Raw genomic sequence first — 20,213 nt, 5'->3', positions numbered from 1 at the left:
AGTTGTAAAGGGCTTGTCCATTCTTGCTGGGGAATTAATGTTGCAAAAAGATCTTGTTATCTTCAATGGAAAAATTAGAGGCCCAGATGTGAGGCCCTGACCAGGAGGTCACATCATAGTTGCAGGCATGTTTAATTTTTATTTATAGTTTGGTCCTTTTTGAAATCCTACACATACCTATAGGAGATTTTTCATGTGAAACTGTTCTATAAATGAAAAGTTATTGCACTTTTGGATAAAAGTTTATTTATTATTCCAGAGATGCCAGCAGTCTGTTGAAAAAAGAGATGTTTGAAAATTGTTCAGTGTCAATACTGATTTCAAAGTAGAGCATATGGTGTCAGGCCTGGATGTTATACCTGGTTATAAATATATATCTTTAATAGATAAAGGATAAGCACTCTAGCACTTTTTCAGGAGGAATGGAGTGCAGGGAAGATTAGTTGTTTGTCTATCCTGACTTGAATGTGACTTCAATAACTTTAACTACTTTTATTGTATTGCAACTTTCACAACAAAAACAAAGGGAGAACTCTTTCTTTCACCCAAAAACCAAGATAAATAGTTAGGGCTCGTAACACAGAACACCTTCAAGGTTAAAAGAGAAGGGGGAGATATTGATTGGCAGCCCAAAACCTAGGATTTAAAAGCCTGAAGTTTGCAGAAGGATGGGATTTTGAGATTTCACAATAGATATTTGTCACAAGGCCCTCCCCTCAACTCCTGACCTCCCCGATTTTGCAAAGCAGATCATGTCTTTACCTGTGCTGGAGTTTATCCATACCTCGTTAAAGGAGCTGCTCATGAGTCAAAAGGGAGGGGGGTAGGATATGTGATGAGAGCTTCCCATCTGAGTAATACCTCTCCCATTCTTTTGCAATCCTTTGCAGCCATTGAGCAACATGCTATTTTGCATGGAAACAGGAAAGACAGGAATTTAAATTGTTTTCATTCAAAGTCAGTGCAGCTTCTTGACAGTCTCTGCCCCTTCTGTTTTATCTCATGAAGCAGTTCCTGTAACAAGGCAAGGATGAACTCCTACCTTTATGAAAATCATGTTTTTGGTAATCATATGACTTTTCCTTTGCTGCACTTCTTCAGGATCTCCTTTGGTGCAGTCATTATAAGGCTTTTAATTAAGCCCCTATCTAGATGCCAGGTCAATCAGGGTGTCCACAAACATTTGAAAAATAGCTCTGATTATTTTAAAGTATTTTAAATTTTTCTTCAGTTTCCAGTTTTGTGGCATATTCTGTCAGTTTGCCAAAATACCAGACTTTAAAAATTAACTGTGAAGGAGTGTCATAAACCAGTTTTTAAAAGTAACATATTTTGTAAGTCTGAGTGTGAAAGGTAACCATGGGCAGAATTTTCAGATCAGCATGGGGGCGTGCGCCTGATCTACTCAAGTGTAAAACAGCGTGCGATGATGTCGGGTGAGCATCCCGCACTCGCACAATATTTCGGTTGGTGGGCACGCGCAAAAGTCGGAAGCGCACCCACAATTAAGAGGGCAATTAAGCCCATTACATTTGTAATTGTCCCCGATTTTTCATGGTTTGTCTAACCTCACGGTTGGCAGACGGATTAATCGGCCAGGCGGCCTTTGCACTTTCCATGAAACCTCATCAAAGGGCGGGATGAGGTTTCAGTTATTAAATTAAAAAAAAAAAAAAATCTGTGGGCAGCAGTTTTATAATTTATATGTTCAGGTGACTGCTTGTGATGCTTGGGCATTTTTGTTCTGATTTTAAAATCTTTATTTAGTACTTTTGAGTCTTCAGCTCTGTGAGGCAGCTCTCTGCCTACAGGGAGCTTTCATTCAGCGCTCGCCCACATCCATGCTTACGTCAGTGCCTGCCTTCCTCCTGCCCCCATCCTGACAGTGCTGAACATTTCAGCGCACACTTTCATGCATTGGCCAGCCAGCATGAAATGGCTGTTCGGGCCGATCACGGTCGGCAGTCTGTTCCCCAGCCACTCCCGGACCCGCCGACTGTGCCCACGCGCCAACCTGAAAATATTTTATTTTGGCCAGTTTCCACACAACTGAACAACCTTGAAAGCACTGTTAACAACTTGTTGAGGTTGCACTGAACTCTAAATTTCAAACATTAAAAAATAGACAAATGAAATGGACATGCAAAACTTGGCCATCCTTTCCCACAGAGTGTATTTAAATCTAGATTTCTTCTCATGGCGTGAGTGTTGCTGGCAAGGCTGGTATTTGTTGCCCATTCCTCATTGCACCTAAGGTGGTGATGATTCTCCACCTTGAACCCCCGAACTCCACGTGGTGAAGGCGCATGCAAAATAAATTTGGATTGGGAGTTATAAAATCTTAACCTGGCACCGATGAAGGAACAGTGATTATTTGTCCAACTCGGTATGGTGTGTGCCTTGGACATGGTGGTGTTCACATGCTTCTGCTGCCCTTGTCCTTCTAGGCAAAGGAGATCATGGGTTTGGGAGATGCTGATCATGGTTAGGCAGAGCCTTGGATCAAGAATGGCATTCTAATTTTGGTAGTCAGCAGGAAAAGTTTAGTGGCAGATTAGTTTGAAAAAGTTTGGCCAAAACCAATGGATTTTACCAGAAGGAAATATTTAGAAATGGTTCCAAACTGAATTCAGTTGAAATTTTGTTAGGTTTATCTTTGTGAATTAATTAATTTTTTTGAAATGATTTTACACGAGGTACTCTCTTGGATTCAACATTATCTCCCATTCTCTTAAGCGGATCTAGATTCATATAGTTCAAACTATGCCTATATGTGACAATATTTAGTTTAACATAGGGCTCAGGCAGAGAACCCTTGTACTGGATTTTGGTTTACTCAAATATGTCATGAGCCGCCATGTGATCTCTTCAACTTCAGAAAGGCAGAAGAATAAACGCTATTGGACTGTGGCTTAGGCTATAAACCAACGCAGATTAATTGACCATTAAACAGGTAAATGATCAATAGTCATACAGTTGTTTAACTTATAGTAATTAAAAAGTTTTCTCCCCTAAGTGTTAAAACCAGTCAGTTCTCGGGAGCAAACCTTAAACAAAAGATTGATCCTTGAATTGTGGGCCTATTCAGTCTTTAAGTGGTGATGCACCCTGGTTATCCCTGACACTGTTGGCTTTAGACTGATAGCTCCTTGGCTGCAATTCAACAATTATACAATCTCAAACTCTTGGAAGATATCCCAGGAGAAAAGGAATTATGAACAGTGAAGCAAAAAGCTGGATATCTGAAATATAAAAAGAAAACACTGGAAGCAGTCAGCAGGTTAAATAGCATCTATGTAGAGAGTAAGATAAGGTTAATGTTTCAGATATTGTATAGAATTTACAGCATAGAAATGGGTCAAAACTAAGATAAAAACAAAAAACTGCGGATGCTGGAAATCCAAAACAAAAACAGAATTACCTGGAAAAACTCAGCAGGTGTGGCAGCATTGGTGGAGAAGAACTGTTCTGTGGAAGGGTCACGAGGACTCGAAACGTCAACTCTTTTCTTCTCCACCGATGCTGCCAGACCCTGCTGAGTTTTTCCAGGTAATTCTGTTTTTGTTATAGAAATGGGTCATTTTGGCTCAAAGGCCGATGGCAGTGTTAATGCTGTACATGAGTCTTCTCCCGCCTTGCTTCACCTAACCTAGCAACATATCCTTCTATTGCTTGCTCCCTTATTTAGGAATTTGACTTCCCCTCATGCATCTGTACTCCTTTGCCTCAGCCACTCCATGGAGTAGCAAGAACCAATTCTGATTAAGCATTGCAACACCTGAGATGTTAATCCTTCCTCCTCCTCCTCCTCCACCACCTGACCTGCTGAATGTTTCAATTTGTTATAATATAGCAGGTGGTCATTGTCAGGCTGACCAAATCCCCAACGGGAAATTTGGCCAAGCTATCACAAAAATTTGCAATTTGTATTTGTATTACCAGAAGGTATGTGCACTGAAGTCAGAAGTAAAGAGTCCACTACTACTTTGGGAGATTTTAAATATTAAATTAAAATATTTTTTAATAAAAGAAAACTTAAACACACAAGAATACAATTACATAGTTAAATTTAGTTTTACAACGTTTCCCAAAAGACTTCTACTTAACTAGACTCCCAAAATAAACACCCTTTTCCAGGTCTGAATAGATCCTTAATCTATAAAGCATCAAGTAACATTACCACAAGGCACCCACTGTTGCTATAAGGAAGGTATTTCACAGCTCCTCTCTTCCTCTCACTTGGCAATGGAATTCCAAGGTTTTTAACAAAACCTTGCTTACTGGAAGAAGCAAGCACTTCCCTGGGGTGGCTAGAGGCTAATCTTTCATAAGTCTGTCTTCACACAGCACACCTTTCAAAATCTCACATGGCCACTCCTTATACAGCTTTCAATCTTTTCCTAAATATATTTTCTCCTCTTTTGTTCTTTAAATCCATTGTTTTAAACTTCCTTTGAAACCCATACCCTTCCAGATATGAGATCTTTCATATTTCCATCTTGTTTTTGCTTTTGGGTCAATAAAACAAGATATCCCCACTGCTTGTTTGCCTATGAACCACTGCAAGATGCAACCATTTTCCTTGTCACCTTCTAATTTCCCCATTGGAATTCAAGCAACCTCTCAACTTATCTATAAATGCAAATGTTAGCTCAATTATTTCCATTTCAAAATGCCTGCTTTTCCACCCATCCTCTTTGATGATTTAAACCTTGCAGTCTGACTGTCTTCGGTTCAGTTAAACCAGTCGTAACACAGCCCCCACAAGCCTGCTTCTGTATCCCATGGTAATATTAGAATAAATGATATTTCCATTACACATTATTTTCTGCTTTTTGTTAAATACTGTACTACTTTTAACTGCATTAAATTGTTTCCAACTAATGTTTTCCCACACTGTATAGTGGCATTTCTCAGTCGATTGGCATGTCAAGCTGACAAAATTGACACCCAAGTGAAAGGTAGCAAAAATGCTTCTTGGGAATAATGCATTTCAAGTCAGATTAAAATGAGCGGCTAGTTTCTTTTTCATCTTTTTCTGGCCGGCACAGACATGATGGGGTGAATAGCCCCTTTCTGCGCTATAACTTTTCTATGGCCATTTTGCCTCCCAGACTATAATTTATGATCTGCTGTTGGAAAAATACACTATGTATCTGAATTTAATCCAATGCGTATGGTAGCCAGAAAATAATTAAACCACCATGGACAAAAAAATAAACACTTTGGTCATATAGTGTATAGTCAAGTTTGAGTTGGTCATCCCTTCTTGGTGGCCTCCCATTTGGCATCTCAGAATGAGAATTGTTTTTCTGCAACTATACAATTATACACTTGTGCTTTTGCCAAACTTCTACTTTGCCTTTTAATTATTATAGCATTAGAATTTTAAACTGGAAGTTGCTACACTGCATTACACTAGCAATTTAGACACAGCTGGGTTTGAAAAAAGAATTTCAAAGTCTTGTGTAACCAAAATAAATGGCTTGCAGCCTTTTTGTTCCACATGAGAATCTTGAGGATTGAAACGTGGCTTGTCTCCAGTTGAAGAGCCAGTAAAACAGTGCATTCTTTTAGATTTTTGGAAAATAACTGGCAATATAATTATTAACTGTACTTGGTAACTTACCCTGTTTTTATGTAGCTCTGCATGACACAGGCATGCTGCTTTCCTGAATTCCTTTGTCACTAATTTGAACCTGGTTGGTACATTTTGTAACCCCTTTATTTTGCTCTTTTACAAATGCAAGTGTCATCTTGACTTAGTTGGTGCCCTCACCCTAGGAATGGTGCAAAAAATAAACTGACATTTGAACAAATTGTTTTTGTATAGCGTTTCTAACAAAAACATTCCAAAGCACTTGGCCAGTCATGGGCTTAGTGAGTGTTTTCCAGGGTATGGGGCCAAAGAAGTTGTAGGCTGTACAGCCAAATGTGGAGCTGAAGGATGCTGAGAAGTCTAGAAATAGTGCCGTTTTAATGGAATGCTATATTGGCATTTGGATGAGATTCTAAAGTGAGCCACTATCTGCTGTTGAGGTGGGCAAGAAAGGATCAATGACACAATTCAAAGTATTCTGGCTAAATTGCACCCCTCGACCAACACCAGTAAAATCTTAAACAAAAACAGAATTACCTGGAAAAACTCAGCAGGTCTGGCAGCATCGGCGGAGAAGAAAAGAGTTGACGTTTCGAGTCCTCATGACCCTTCGACAGAACTTGCGTTCGAGTCCAAGAAAGAGTTGAAATATAAGCTGGTTTAAAGTGTGTGTGTGGGGGGCGGAGAGATAGAGAGACAAAGAGGTGGAGCGGGGGGGCGGGGGTGTGGTTGTAGGGACAAACAAGCAGTGATAGAAGCAGCTCATCAAAAGATGTCAACGACAATAGTACAATAGAACACATAGGTGTTAAAATTAAAGTTGGTGATATTATCTAAACGAATGTGCTAATTAAGAATGGATGGTAGGGCACTCAAGGTATAGCTCTAGTGGGGGTTTTTTTTTTATATAATGGAAATAGGTGGGAAAAGGAAAATCTTTATAATTTATTGGGAAAAAAAGGGAAGGGGGATTTCCCCCTTCCCTTTTTTTTTCCCAATAAATTATAAAGATTTTCCTTTTCCCACCTATTTCCATTATATAAAAAAAAAACCCCACTAGAGCTATACCTTGAGTGCCCTACCATCCATTCTTAATTAGCACATTCGTTTAGATAATATCACCAACTTTAATTTTAACACCTATGTGTTCTATTGTACTATTGTCGTTGACATCTTTTGATGAGCTGCTTCTATCACTGCTTGTTTGTCCCTACAACCACACCCCCGCCCCCCCCGCTCCACCTCTTTGTCTCTCTATCTCTCCGCCCCCCACACACACACCTTAAACCAGCTTATATTTCAACTCTTTCTTGGACTCGAACGCAAGTTCTGTCGAAGGGTCATGAGGATTCGAAACGTCAACTCTTTTCTTCTCCGCCGATGCTGCCAGACCTGCTGAGTTTTTCCAGGTAATTCTGTTTTTGTTTTGGATTTCCAGCATCCGCAGTTTTTTTGTTTTTATACCAGTAAAATCTTGTTGGCTATTGGACCTTGTGTTTGAATTGGCTGCTGCATTTCCCTTCAGAACAACAGTGGTTGCACTTCTAAAGTAACTATTATCTTTGAGCCACTCAGGATACCCTGAAGACTTGGAAGTTGCTGCACAAATGCAAGTTATATGTATTTTTCTTTATGCAATCCATGATTTGTCATGATTAAATCCCAATGGATAATTATCCTAGTGTCAACTTTGCTGAGGAGGTTTCTGGACAATTTTGTTCAATGAACTGAGAAATAGGTGAGCCAAACCTAGCTTTAGAACAGTTGTGTTGATTACTTGAAAAAATATATAACTTGTCTTCAGTTTGATACAAGTTTTAAAAATATTCGTTGATGTGACATATGTTAATATCAATGTCTGCAGTAATGTGGCTTGTGCCTACAGCTACCTGCACAGAGTTTTTGAACTTGATCATTGACAGATAGTCAGTTCAAAAAGAGGCCAGGCATTCTCTTCCATGGGAAGGCAGTCATTTTAGGTTACACTTAGCTCCTGGTAAGTGGTTGAAAAGTGGCTTTAGCAGAACCTAGAGGGAAAATGGTTCTCTTTTGATCAGGCAATGGTGTCCCCAAAACAAAGCACCTTATTGAAATAATTCTGACACATACTAGTAAGAGTGTTTTTTATTTACACCAAATATTTATTTGATACATTGAATAGAGTAAGGCAGTTAAGCTTGAGATGTAAAAGTAATTATTGCTTTGATACTTCACCTGCAAACCATCTAAAGGCTAGTTTGCTGATTTAATCTTTTCCCCTGCACATACATTATAGGGTATGTGCTGGTGCATGCTCCAGCAAGCAATATAATTACTAAGCATCCGGTAGTCTTTGCTTGAAGCCATTTCCCCCGGTATGAATGCCAACTTGGAATCACTGTTTGAACACAGATTTTCTGAAGTTAAGGGTGTGAGCTTGGATCAGAGAGATGCAAACTGGAGTTTGCTGCTGCCAGTAATAAAGATTTATGAATAACATGTTCCAAGATTAAGATAGCTATCTGGGTTTGGACCCATGACTTTCTGACTCTATCCAAGCAGCAACCTGCACTTGAGGAAAAGGAGCGAGAGAGGATGATATCTGTGCCCAATTGTCTGTCCTCAATATCTGGAAGATCTTTCCTGAGATTACATTGTTCTGTTGACGCCTAACTGTGGGAAAAAGCAGTTTGAGGCTAAAGAGGCTTGGCTCATACCTGTAACATTAAGGATTGGCCTCGCTGCTTTGTCCTGCACAACCTCTAGAGCCTGCATAGCATTTTTATGATGCAATGAACAGAATTGCACTTAGTATTCTAGGTGTACTGAGCCAGACCACCTGTCAGTTTCTGGAGATTTGAACTCAGGACTTGACAACATAACACTTGGGATTAACCACTCCCAGATACAATCCTGTGGAAGTTACATGTACATCCTACCTTTTTCTTCCAATATATGTAGTACTTTGCTTGTATATTATTAAACTCCATTTACCTCTAATCAGCCCAGCTACATCCTTTGACAAGTTTTCTTCATAAGTTCTTGCTGGCATCTTCTGATTCTGGTCCCCTTCTCTGCCCCATGCATCCCCCAAAAAGATTAATGTCATGTGCAAATTTAGCTACCTTGAACAAGATTGTGAATGCAAGTCTGTGTGTTAAATTGGAGCAGCAAAGGTCCCTGCAAAGATTTTCCACGTTCCCTGTTAACAACATCGTTAATAAAGTCTGGCATTTTGCTTACTACTGATGTGTGGTTAACTGGCCTATCTATTGTTCCCTGTTTTCTCTTTCTCTCCTGTCTTGAACAGCAGTGTTACTTTTCCTACCTTGCAATCCAGGGGCGCATTCTAGAATCTGGAGAGTTCTAGAAGATCGAAACCAAGGCATCCGCTATCTCTGCTAGCATCTCTTTTTAAAATCCAGGGTGTAAGCCATCAAGTCTAGGGGATTTGCAGCTTTTAGTCCCATGAATTATTCTTTGTTAATAACTGCTTTTAACTTCCTCACTCTCATTGGCCCCATGATTTCCCACAATTTCCAATGTGTCCTTTTATGTTCTGTACTGTGAAGATAGACCCACACTATTTGTTGAACATCTGTAATTTCCTCATTCCCCATTATGATTTTCTCCTGCCCCTGCCTCTATAGGACCTACCTTTACTTTCACTAATCCCTGTATTTTCCCATACATGTAAAATTACTTACAATTTGTTTTATATTTCTTGCTAGTTTACTCTCATTGTACTTCTCCCTCCTTCAATTTTTTGATTATCCTTTGCAGACTTTTTTTAAAAATGCTCAAAATTTCTACTGTTTTTGGCAATATTGTAAGACTCTTTTAATCTAATACTATCCTTAGCTTCCCTTGTTACCCATGGCTGTGCCATTTTGCCAGTGGAGATTTATGCCTCAAGGAAATGTTTCTTGATGGAAAATTATTATTTATTCCTTTACATGTTTGTCATCACCTATTTACCAGCATTTCAGTCTGCCTCAACCAACTCGCCCTCATACCACCAAAATTGTTTAAATTCTACACAGTATTTCAGACTTAACCACATCACCCCCAAACTTAATATAAAACTCTTATCATATTATGATTACTTTTCTCCAGAGGATCCTTTGCCGAAAGATTACTAATTAATCCTGTCTCAATGCACAATACTAGTTCTTAAATAGTCTGTTCCCTAATTGGTTTTTGACATATTGTGCCAGAAAACTGTCTGCAAGCTACTTTTGTTAATTTGGTTTGCCCAGTCTCTGTGAAGTCCCCCACAATTATTGCAGTACACTTTTGCATGCTCCTAAGATACCTGATTTATACTCTGTCCATCATAACAACTACTGTTAGGGACCTATAAATGACTCCTATAAATGTTTTCTGTCCCTTGTTATTTCGTAGTTCCTTCCATACTAATTTTGCATCCTTCTATCTCCTGTCTTTATCTCATCCTATATTATTAGGGCTTCACTTCCATTTTGTATATATTTTCTAAAGGTCCTGTACACTGGAATATTTAGCTCCCAACTTTGGTCACCTTGCAACCACATCATGTAATGGCTGCTAGATCAAATCCATTTATCTCTACTTGTGCTATTTATTTGCCTTGTTATGAATGCTTTGTGTATTCAGATATAATGCTTTTAATTTTGTTATTTTTCCTTGCTGTGACCTTCATTGGTAATGCCCCATTAACCGTTACTAAACCAAAGATTATGTGCTGAAGTCTGGAGTGGGGTTATGCCCCAAAAGCGTCTGATACAGAGTCAAGAGTGCTGGCACTGAGCCGAGGTCAACATAAGCTCCTGATTATGTAACTCATCCATAATTTTAGCACATGTCCTGATAACTACTGTAATATAAATAGGCAAACAGTGCCTGTACAAAGATAATAAGAGCCTTTGAGCATAATTGGTGGTTAGTCGATCTAAACTGGGTTTAATGTTGATGTAGCTCCATGATGATTCTATTAGAGAGCAAGCTGCCCACTGTGAATTGAGCCACAGAAACCCAGAATATTCCATGTGTCATCTTCAGCCTGCTGGATTACCTGATCTCATCCTGGGTTACAGCAGAAGCTCTATGGTGGTAGAGGAAAAAAGGTGCTGGATTCCTACTCCTGATTGCTCTCTGTTGATCCCTGCAGGAGGTGCATGAGGTGGAAGGACAGCATAAGACTCGGATTTAATACACTCCATAATAAACTGCCTCCTGACACTCAGCATCTGCAGTCATTCAGAACTGTCATTGTCTCTTAGTGCTCAAGGTCTGCACCAGTGGACTACCAAGTGCAGACCCACTTTGCTCATTCCCTTTACCTTTTTAATATTCCTCACTTTATGCTCCATGGGAAGAATAGTTACTTGAACAAGGTGCTGCAGGACAGCCAGCTTTTTCAGAGAGTTAAATGGAGGAGAAAATTTGAGGGAAGAAAGTATTTGCCTTGGTATGCTCAACCTATCCTTTAGAAGGCTTGTCAGCTATCTGCAAAGCAGCATTTTGATTTGTCCCTGGAATAATAACAAATTTTACTACATTTAAAGAAAATCAAATTTGGAAACTATTGTAAAATGACATTCCGTTTCTATTTTCTTTTACAACAGATCCTCTGTGGAAAAGAGATACCTCGCTGGGTTAACCGGCTGGCTCACTTCAGTTCCTGTATTCCATTTCTCCAGAGTTGCTTGCCGAAAGAATGGCTGACACCTGCGGCACTGCAGACCAGCGTAAGCCAGGAGCTGCAGGATGAGCTCGGGGAGGGAGAAGATGCAGCAGCTTCAACTTCTGCCTCAGCATCGACCTCTAGGTCCACTTTGCCCACCTCAGGCCACCACACCAAATTATGATCCTCCGCAGAGACTTGAGATTGACTTTGTAGGACATACAACTGACTTTTTTTTAATTTAAAAAAGAAATAATTATCACAATCATTAGAAACTGCTCCTGCAGGGTGCTGAACATTCTAGATCCTTATTTCTCATTTTTGATTTTTTTATTACTTCACCTGGCGTTTGTTTCATGTTCAAAATTATGTTTTGTCGTTGATATTCCATGTTCTTTCCTCCTTTCTAAAGGTTTGAAGGGGTCACTGTAAAGAACTGCTTTTGAAAACTATATATATATATATATATATATATATACACACACACATGTATATATACAGTATTTTGGATAATTGTTTACAAAGTCCAGTAACTGAGATCAACTCTTAACAACCTGTTGTAACTGGTAATTTTATATTTTTTTAAAGCACTCTAACTGTTGTAGACTGGTACAGTAATGAAGTTCACTGGTGATTACTCTACTCTAAAAACCTTAACTTCCCCCCTTCATGTTATTCTCCACCCCTCCTCGTCCCTTCATGATAATACGCAGTTGACAGACTTTTACCATATTTAATAACATTTTCAGTTGTGTTTTTTCAAAGAATGCTACAAAATCAATATCTTGCATGCTTCCAAAGCTGTACCAGTCTGCAACATCTGAAGATAAAATGCTATTATTGTGCACAGACAGAGTACAAAACATCAAAGTCGAGCAATAAGACTTTCACCAGCATTCTCAATGAACAGGGCACTTGAGTTTGTAATAATGAACTAATTAGCGTCTCTGTTCTTGAGGCTAAGAATCAAAGACCTCTTCAGCTGCATAGACCAGTAAGTGAAACAAACCCTAATACTAATTGGCATACTGTTCAGGTTGCCTCATTCTGCTAGTATTGTACGTAGTCTGTTTAAAACTTTAGCGTCGAAAGTTGCTCCTCAAGGAATTTTGAAACCTGTAGGAACTCCTGTCTAATCTTTTCTAACTGACTTACATTGTAGGAGGGATTAGCACTTTAAAATGTACACTTGGACTATTGTGAATCATAAATTGTGAGATAAAAATCTTCAGTCATTTTCTAATTATGAAATCCCTTTGACAATATTGGGAGTCTATTATGGAAGTTTTACTTCTCAGAAGTGATTTACAGTATTCTAAGGAAATTATGTTTCAATCACATGCTTATCCACCCACCCTGGGGATGAATTATGTATCTGTCCCAGGCTTGTGCAAACCCTCATTCCCTGTCTTTCTGTGTTCCTTTTCTTTTTTTGAAAAGAAAACCACTGTACATTTCAGCAATCCCTTAGCAGGTTGTCTTTGCGATTGACACTCTGCGCTGTTGTGTGCCTTAGAGAGTTTGTAAATGGGGTGTTACAGACTATCCTAAACTTATAAAAGGTGACTTAAAGGGACATTGTGATTCTGTGCTTGGCAATCAGGTGTACATGAATCCTACTTGGGTACCAACCACCATGCCAAACAAATCTTTCTAGCCAGCCCATAGAGTTCACTTGCAAAAACAGTTTAATATTTACTAAAACTGTTTGATGTTAGAACACACTTGATAAGAGTGTTACCACACTCAAGAATGTACGGTTGGATTGCAAGTTACATGGCAAAGTTGTCAAATATAGATCAAGATTCCAAGGCCTTTTTCTTTAACATCCTCTGATGTTAACGGTGTGTCATTGTATAATTCTGACAGAGACTGATTCTGATCCCTGAATAATTCTAATTATGCTTCACACAGGAGTTCTTGACATCCCGCCAAGAGTTGTGTTGCTATGCAATAGTATTCCTAACACTGCCTAACTTTTGTTGAGTAATACAACTGCTGTCAAGATCACTGGCTATTGTTGCTTACCCGAGTACAGAGTTGATTCCAGTCCAATGACTAAATCTCCCTATCTCTGCTGCGTCTGTCGAATGAGACGCATTAACTGAGTGGCAGGCAGGGCAAAATGGGAGAGTAAGTCAGCTTATGTTTGGCTAATAAACTTCCTACTGACTGGTTTGTTCGTGGTACACTTTGCCTACTGTCTCAGTGATGGAGTGTTATATGGAGTGGAAGGGAATGTTTTGGCAGTATGTATCATAGGAGAAAGATAAATGATATGAGGCCATTTTTTGGTTAATTGTTACTAAGTAAAGGAGTTAGTAACTGCTTTACAACAGGTGTCAGTCCCTAATGGGCTGCATATGTTTTTAACCCTTTGCAGACCAGTGGTAGCTTAGTGTACGCTCTAATTGAACTGGGTACAAACCTTGGCACTGACACCACACACTTTATAACTCTGAATTTGATGTCCATTTTCCATGAACTGCTAGATCTTGAGCACAATTCTGTTAACATGCCTGTGCAGGTGACTTATCCAAGTTAATTATGGGCTGCTGAGAGCCGGAGCTGTTTCAGACTCCCTTCCACTCTAGAACTCAATGGTGGGTGATAGACTGGTTTCAAAGCGGTGTCGAGATGGGGATCCTCCCACTTCTTCATTGTGTTCCATTGATCTGTACAGTTAGTGGGTCAGCAATGATATTTCAGGCCACTTTGATTAGGGAGGGTTAGTGCCCTTGTGCCATACCGGGAGTAAGCAAAACTTGATACCTACCAGGTGAATGGATAGAACAATTCAAGTGCACATGCATCACAAATGCCAGGAAAAGTGGCCACCCTCTAAGTCTGAACATTGAACCATCCTTTATGTTAAAGCGGTCCAATTGGTTAAAGCTACCTGGCTAAAAACATTCTTTTAGGATTATCTGTGTAGCATGGCAAGAGTAGAATTGGGTTTTGAAGAGGGGAGAAAAGTACAATATTATGTGTTAATTTGTACTCCGGACTGAAGGGGTTAACTACGTATGCATGATGCTCCAAATATTGGTCCTGGCCTTTTGTAGCACTGCTTCACTGAGTGAGACCCACAGGCACAGTGTACCTCTGTATCTTGAGTAAAAGTTGCTCTTGTTCACACACCACTGCCTCTTAGATGGTACAAAATATGTTACGTACCCGATTGCCAGGGTACTTCTGTGAGGTGCCTTTTTAATTGTGACACAGGGACCTATTGATGATCCAGGTCAATTCATCCAAAATACCTCGTAACATTTTCCACTCCAGTAGCTGTATGTAATATTAAGTCATGTTATATCTAATTTAAGCAAAGGGTAGGCAATTGTCCCTTTACTATTCCTGACCTTGCAAACTTTGAAAGTAGTTCTTGTACTTTATTTTTTTGAACAAAATGTGATGGCAGCATTAAAAAAAAACTTGTTTGTTCTAAAACTTGGTTGATTTTGAACTTATTTTATTGTCAGAACTTCAATTGCCAGAGCCTACAACCCATGTTATCTGCATCTTTCTTGCTTGCAGTGGAGACTTTAGTAAAAGGGGACCATGTTCAGGGCACTTTCAAACCTTGGCACGTGGAGTCTGGTCACTTTTTTTTTTAAAGAGATTTGTCAGGTTTAAGTATTTTTATTTTTTGCTTTATCTGTCACAATTCCAGGTTGAAGAATATTAAAGCAGCACACTATTTAAATGGAGAGAGATTGCAGAACTCAGTACAGAGGAATCTGGGTGTTCAGACACATGAATCTCAAGAAGTTAGTATGCAGGTATAGCAAGTGATTAAGAAGGCAAATTGAATTATATTACAAGGAGAAGGGAATATAAAAGTAGGGAAGTTTTGCTACAGTTGAATAGGCCACTGATGAGAACACACCTCAAGTACCGTGTACAGTTCTGGTCTCCTTAATTGCATTGGAGCAATGCAGAGAAGGTTCGGTCGACTGATTCCTGGGATGAAGAGGTTGTCTTATGAGAAAAGGTTGAACAGGTTGGGCCTGTATCCATTGGAGTTTAGAAGAATGAGAGGCAATCTTACTGAAACATATAAGATCCTGAGGGGACTTAGAGTGAATGCTGAAAGGATGTTAACCCTTGTGGGAGAGACTAGAACACAGAGACACTTTTTAAAAGAGATCTCCCGTTTAAGAGTGAGATGAGATATTCTTTCTCTGAGGATCACTAGTCCATGGAACTCTCTTCCCTGGAAAGCAGTGGAGATTGGGTCACTGAATTTATTTAAGGCTGAGTTAAATAGATTTTAGGTAAATAAGGGTGTTAAAGGGTTATGGGGGGATGGGGGGCAGACAGGAAAGTGGGGTTGAGACCACAACCAGATCAGCCATAGTCTTATCAAGTAGCAGAGCAACCTTGAAGGGCCAAATGGCCTACTCCTGCTTCTAAGTCCTATATTTCTATGATAGAGGACCATGGTCCATCTCATTCATCTACCATCCTGGTGGTCACATGATGCAGTGATAACGGAGCTATTGACTAACCATGGCAATCATCCTCTTGCTCAAGCATGACCTGAGGAAAATCCCAGTGGTGGAGAGCTTTGGGAACCATAGGTCCAAAGTTGCACTTGCTCCTAAGCATACTATAGGGTCCCTATTCCCACTTGACAGCCAGCGACACCCAGGAAAACATGTTGGGGTATATCAGAATTAGACTTGGCTGTGTCCCCCTGATTAATGATGACACATGTTTCAACCCTGCCCTGGCCTTGGACACTGAACTCAAGTAATTGTTAAAAATCATTGCGATTTATTAACTTCCTCTGCTTTCACTGCCCTCAATTATTGTAAAATTGGAGCTGTTTTCACCCAAATCTATCATTATGTTAACATTTCAGCACATTATAGAAGTTAAGTGTTAGGAATTTTTTAACTACCAGGTTTGTATGCTATCAGATAGCCTCAAAGGATTTAAGTAATTCTTGTGCTCTGCCTTTCGACTCCTACCAATCTTGAAAGAAAAGGAAGACTTGCATTTAGATAATACCTTTCATAACCACCAAATGTCTCAAAAGTGCTTTGCAGACAATGACGAGCTTTTGCAGCATAGCCACTGTTGTAAAGTTAGAAAAGGGGCAGTCAATTCACACACAGCAAGCTCCCACAAACAGCAATGTGATAAAGATCAGAATCTGTTTTTTTGTGATATTGATTGAGATAAATATTGGCCAGGACACTGGGGATAACTCTCTCGCTCTTCAAAATAGTGCCATGGGATTTTCACCTGAGGGGGCAGATTGGGCCTTGGTGATTTTTGTGCGCAAGTCCTGATGTGTACCTTGAACCCACAGAGGTGCGAGTGCTACCCACTGAGCCATAACTGACTGAGCCACAGCAAAAACCCAGCCAGATCTAGCTATGTGTGGACCATGCTAATGCTAACTAACGTCAAGGACATTTGACAATACACAGTGGCAGTAATCTCCTTTGTACCTTTCTATTGTCACCGAATAATTGGATCTATCTAATCGTCTTAATCCTCAATTCAGTCTTCAATGAATAAGTTTTTTTTGTACCGGTTGAAGTTCAGTGTGAATTGTTCATGAAATTAATTGCTACATTACATCGTCTGAAAATAATCTTCTCTGTTCTCTACTCTACATAAATGAAAATTTTATTAACCACACTCTGTAACTTTTTGACTAATGAGGATGCAGTCCCAGAGGCACCGGCTGCTCTGATATTTTCTCCCAGTGGTTGTTCATCCTGTATAAGACTAGGCAGAGCGTGAGCCAGCTGTTTAACCTTGGATGAGGTGGAGGGGAAAAGGCTTCACAACTGAGCCTGACCCTACCTTTGATTGACAAGAATAGTTCTGGTGCTCCTGCTGTTGCCCAGTTTAGGATTGTTTTGCACCCCAAGAACAGAGAGCTCTTTTTCCTGGTTCATTCGACTTTCTTTAACTAAGATTGATAGAGTAACTAACCTGTCACACCATAGAGGTTGACAGAGGGATTATATTGCTGTTGGTCAGTTGTCATTTCAGAGATGGATGGCCATGGACTCATTTCTTTTCAGAAACTTGCTGAAATAATATAGACTGATGCTTTTGTGCAGTACTGAAGGAGTGCTGTGCAGCTGTGGGTTGGTGATTTGTGTAAATAGGCACGTAAACCCCATTGCTCGTCCACAGCTCTTAGTCTCTTATCCTTCAGAATCAAAATCAATGACCTCTCGCTTCACCCCTATCTGCATTGTTCTGCCCACTCACTGGGGAAAGATTAGATAACCTCCTTTTAGGGCTGAAAAATTTGAGATGAATGAGGTGGGATTTTATAGAGATATATAATACGTTAAACAGAAATACTAATCTTGCATGTGATAAGGCGCGGGCATAAACTGGCAGTTCAGGCCTGATGTCAAGAGTGATTTCTTCATATGGGTTTGGTTACTACATGGAATGGTTGGCTGGGTAGGCAATGAAGGCAAAACCTTCAAGAGATAGATATATATTGGGGCTGAATGTGAGGTTTCAGCTTGACTCATGTTATTTCACTCAATGTTGCAGCTGTGGGCACTATCCAGGCTTGGGCTGCCTGTCTGCTCAAGTAATAAATCCCCTGACATTACTTAAAGAGTAGTTGGGTATTCTCCCACTGACCCCAACAATAGCCCAAAGTCAGATTAAGATGTCCTCTACCCCTTTGGGGTATTGCTACGTGAAAAATCGGCTGCCCTAATTGCCTGCAAAAGAAGCGGCTATGATTCAAAAGTATTTAATTGCCTGGAAAGCACTTTGGGGCATTCTGAAAATACATAAGATGTTATATAGTTGCAGGCTTTTTCTGGGGAATGAGCTGCACTTGTACATTTGAATGAGGTGTGAGGAGAGGATTAGTTTTGGTCCAGGCCTCATTTGGAGCACTCTGTCCAGTTCTGGCCTCCCTACTTGAGGAAGAGTGTGAAGACATTGGAGACAGCACAGAGAGGATTCACAAGAATGATTCCTGGGATGAAAAACTGTAGCTATGAGGATAGATTGGAGAGGTTGGAAGAGAGTCAGGCAGTCAGCAGCTCCTAGAGGAGAGTGAGAGAGGAGGAACCCAAGCCAGGCAGTTAGTACCTAGCGGAGTGATTAAAAACAGTGTGAGAAGCAGCAAGAGTTTGAGAGCAGAGGTGACGGAGGGAGTTCGGTGAGGAGGGAGGAGGTGCTAATTTCGTTTCTACCTTTCCTCAAAGAAGAGCGGCAACTTTGGTAAGTAGGACCTGGTGAGTAAATTAGAAAAGCGTAATACTTTTAAACAAGTTGCTATACTTGGATTTAACTGAGAAGTGCCAGGAATAAGGGATATTTAGGGCCAATATAATAATATAAAAAATCCAAAGTAGAATAAAGTTAACGTAAGAGAACTAGAGTTAAAACACGGCAGGGCAGCTCAATCGAGTGGAATGCCTGTCCTGTAATCCATGTGAAGCCATGGGCACTACCGGTGTCCTAGACAACCATGTGCAGCAAGTGCTGCCAGCTGCAGAAACTTGAGCTCCGGGTTTCAGAGCTCGAGTGGTGTCTGGAGTCACTGTGGCGCGTCCGCAAAACTGAGAGTTACAGGATTAGCACGTTCAAAGAGGTGGTCACACCACTGCGTTAGGGCCTGGAGACAGAGGGGGAATGGGTGATCACCAGGCTGTCCAAGAGAAGTAGTCAGGTAGAGCAGGAGGCCCCTGGGGTCTTGTTTTTGAAGCTAGTGAGGACGCTTGTTCCTCAGAAGTGCAGTCAGAGCCAAGTTTGTGGCACCATGAGCGGCTCGACTGTACAGGAGGGGAGGAAGAAGAAAGGAAGTGCAATAGTGATAGGGGATTCATTGGTTAGGGGAACAGACAGGAGTTTCTGTGGCTGTAGACATGATTCCAGGATGGTATGTTGCCTCCCTGATGTCAGGGTCAAGGATGTCAGAGAGCGGCTGCAGGACATTCTTCTGGGGGAGGGTGAACAGCCAGAGTTTCCGTGGCCATGGTCATTTGATACAATGCCACACGTCAAATTGAGAAAAATTATTGCTCATGGAATAAAAGGGTCAGTAGCAATGTGGATACAAAATTGCCTGAAAAATAGGAAGCAGAGGGTAATGGTCAACGGATATTTTTCGTGCTGGAGGAATGTTTGTCGTGAAGTTCCCCAGCGGTCGGTATTGGGACCCTTGCTTTTCCTGATATATATTAATGATCTAGATCTTAGCGTGCAGGGGACAATTTCAAAGTTTGTGGATGATGGGAAGTTTGGGAGTTTTGTACACGGCGAGGAGGACAGTGTGGAACTTCAAGAGGACATAGACAAGTTGGTGGAGTGGGCAGATAGGTGGCAGATGAAGTTCAGTGTGGAGGAGTGTGAGGTGATGCATTTTAGTAGGAAGAACATGGACAGACAATACAAAATAATGGGTGAAATTTTGAAAGGGGTGCAGGAGAAGAAAGGCCTGGGTCTATATTTGCATTGATCATTGAAGGTGGCGGGACAGGTGGAGAGAGCGGTTAATAAAGTATATAGCACCCTTGGCTTTATTAATAAGGGCATAGAGTAAATGAGCAGGGGGTTATGCTGAATTTATATAAGACGCTCATTAGACCTCAGCTGGAATATGGTGTACAGTTCTGGATGTCACATTATAGGAAGGGTGTGAACACATTGGAGAGAGTGCAGAAGAGGTTTACAAGAATGGTTCCAGGGATGAGAAACTTCAGTTATGAAGATAGATTGGAGAGGTTGGGACTGTTCTCCTTGGAGAGAAGAAGACTGAATGGAGATTTGATAGAGATGTTCAAAATCATGAGGGGGCTGTACAGAGTAGATAGGGAGAAGCTGTTCCCGCTCGTAAAAGGATCCAGAATGAAAGGGCACAGGTTTAAAGTGATTTGCAAAAGCAACAAATGTGATGTGAGAAAAAACTTTTTCACACGACGATTGGTTTGGGCCTGGAATGCGCTGCCTGGTAGTGTGATGGAG

General features: G+C 40.5%; 1 protein-coding gene across 1 annotated transcript in view; it reads left to right on the top strand.

Moving 5' to 3' along the window:
• LOC121275263 (deubiquitinase DESI2) overlaps positions 1 to 14,693 on the top strand; it is a 58,611-nt gene extending 43,918 nt beyond the window's left edge. Inside the window, exon 5 of the mRNA XM_041182701.1 lies at positions 11,185 to 14,693. Within this exon, the coding sequence (XP_041038635.1) occupies positions 11,185 to 11,427 (243 nt within the window). The 3' untranslated portion in view covers positions 11,428 to 14,693. The remainder of the gene's footprint in view (positions 1 to 11,184) is intronic.
• Positions 14,694 to 20,213: the final 5,520 nt, after the last annotated feature.

The sequence above is a fragment of the Carcharodon carcharias genome, chromosome 2 (assembly GCF_017639515.1).
Source record: "Carcharodon carcharias isolate sCarCar2 chromosome 2, sCarCar2.pri, whole genome shotgun sequence".
Lineage (NCBI taxonomy): Eukaryota > Metazoa > Chordata > Chondrichthyes > Lamniformes > Lamnidae > Carcharodon > Carcharodon carcharias.
Note: the sequence above shows the minus strand (reverse complement) of the source record. Positions and strands in the feature narration are given on the sequence as shown.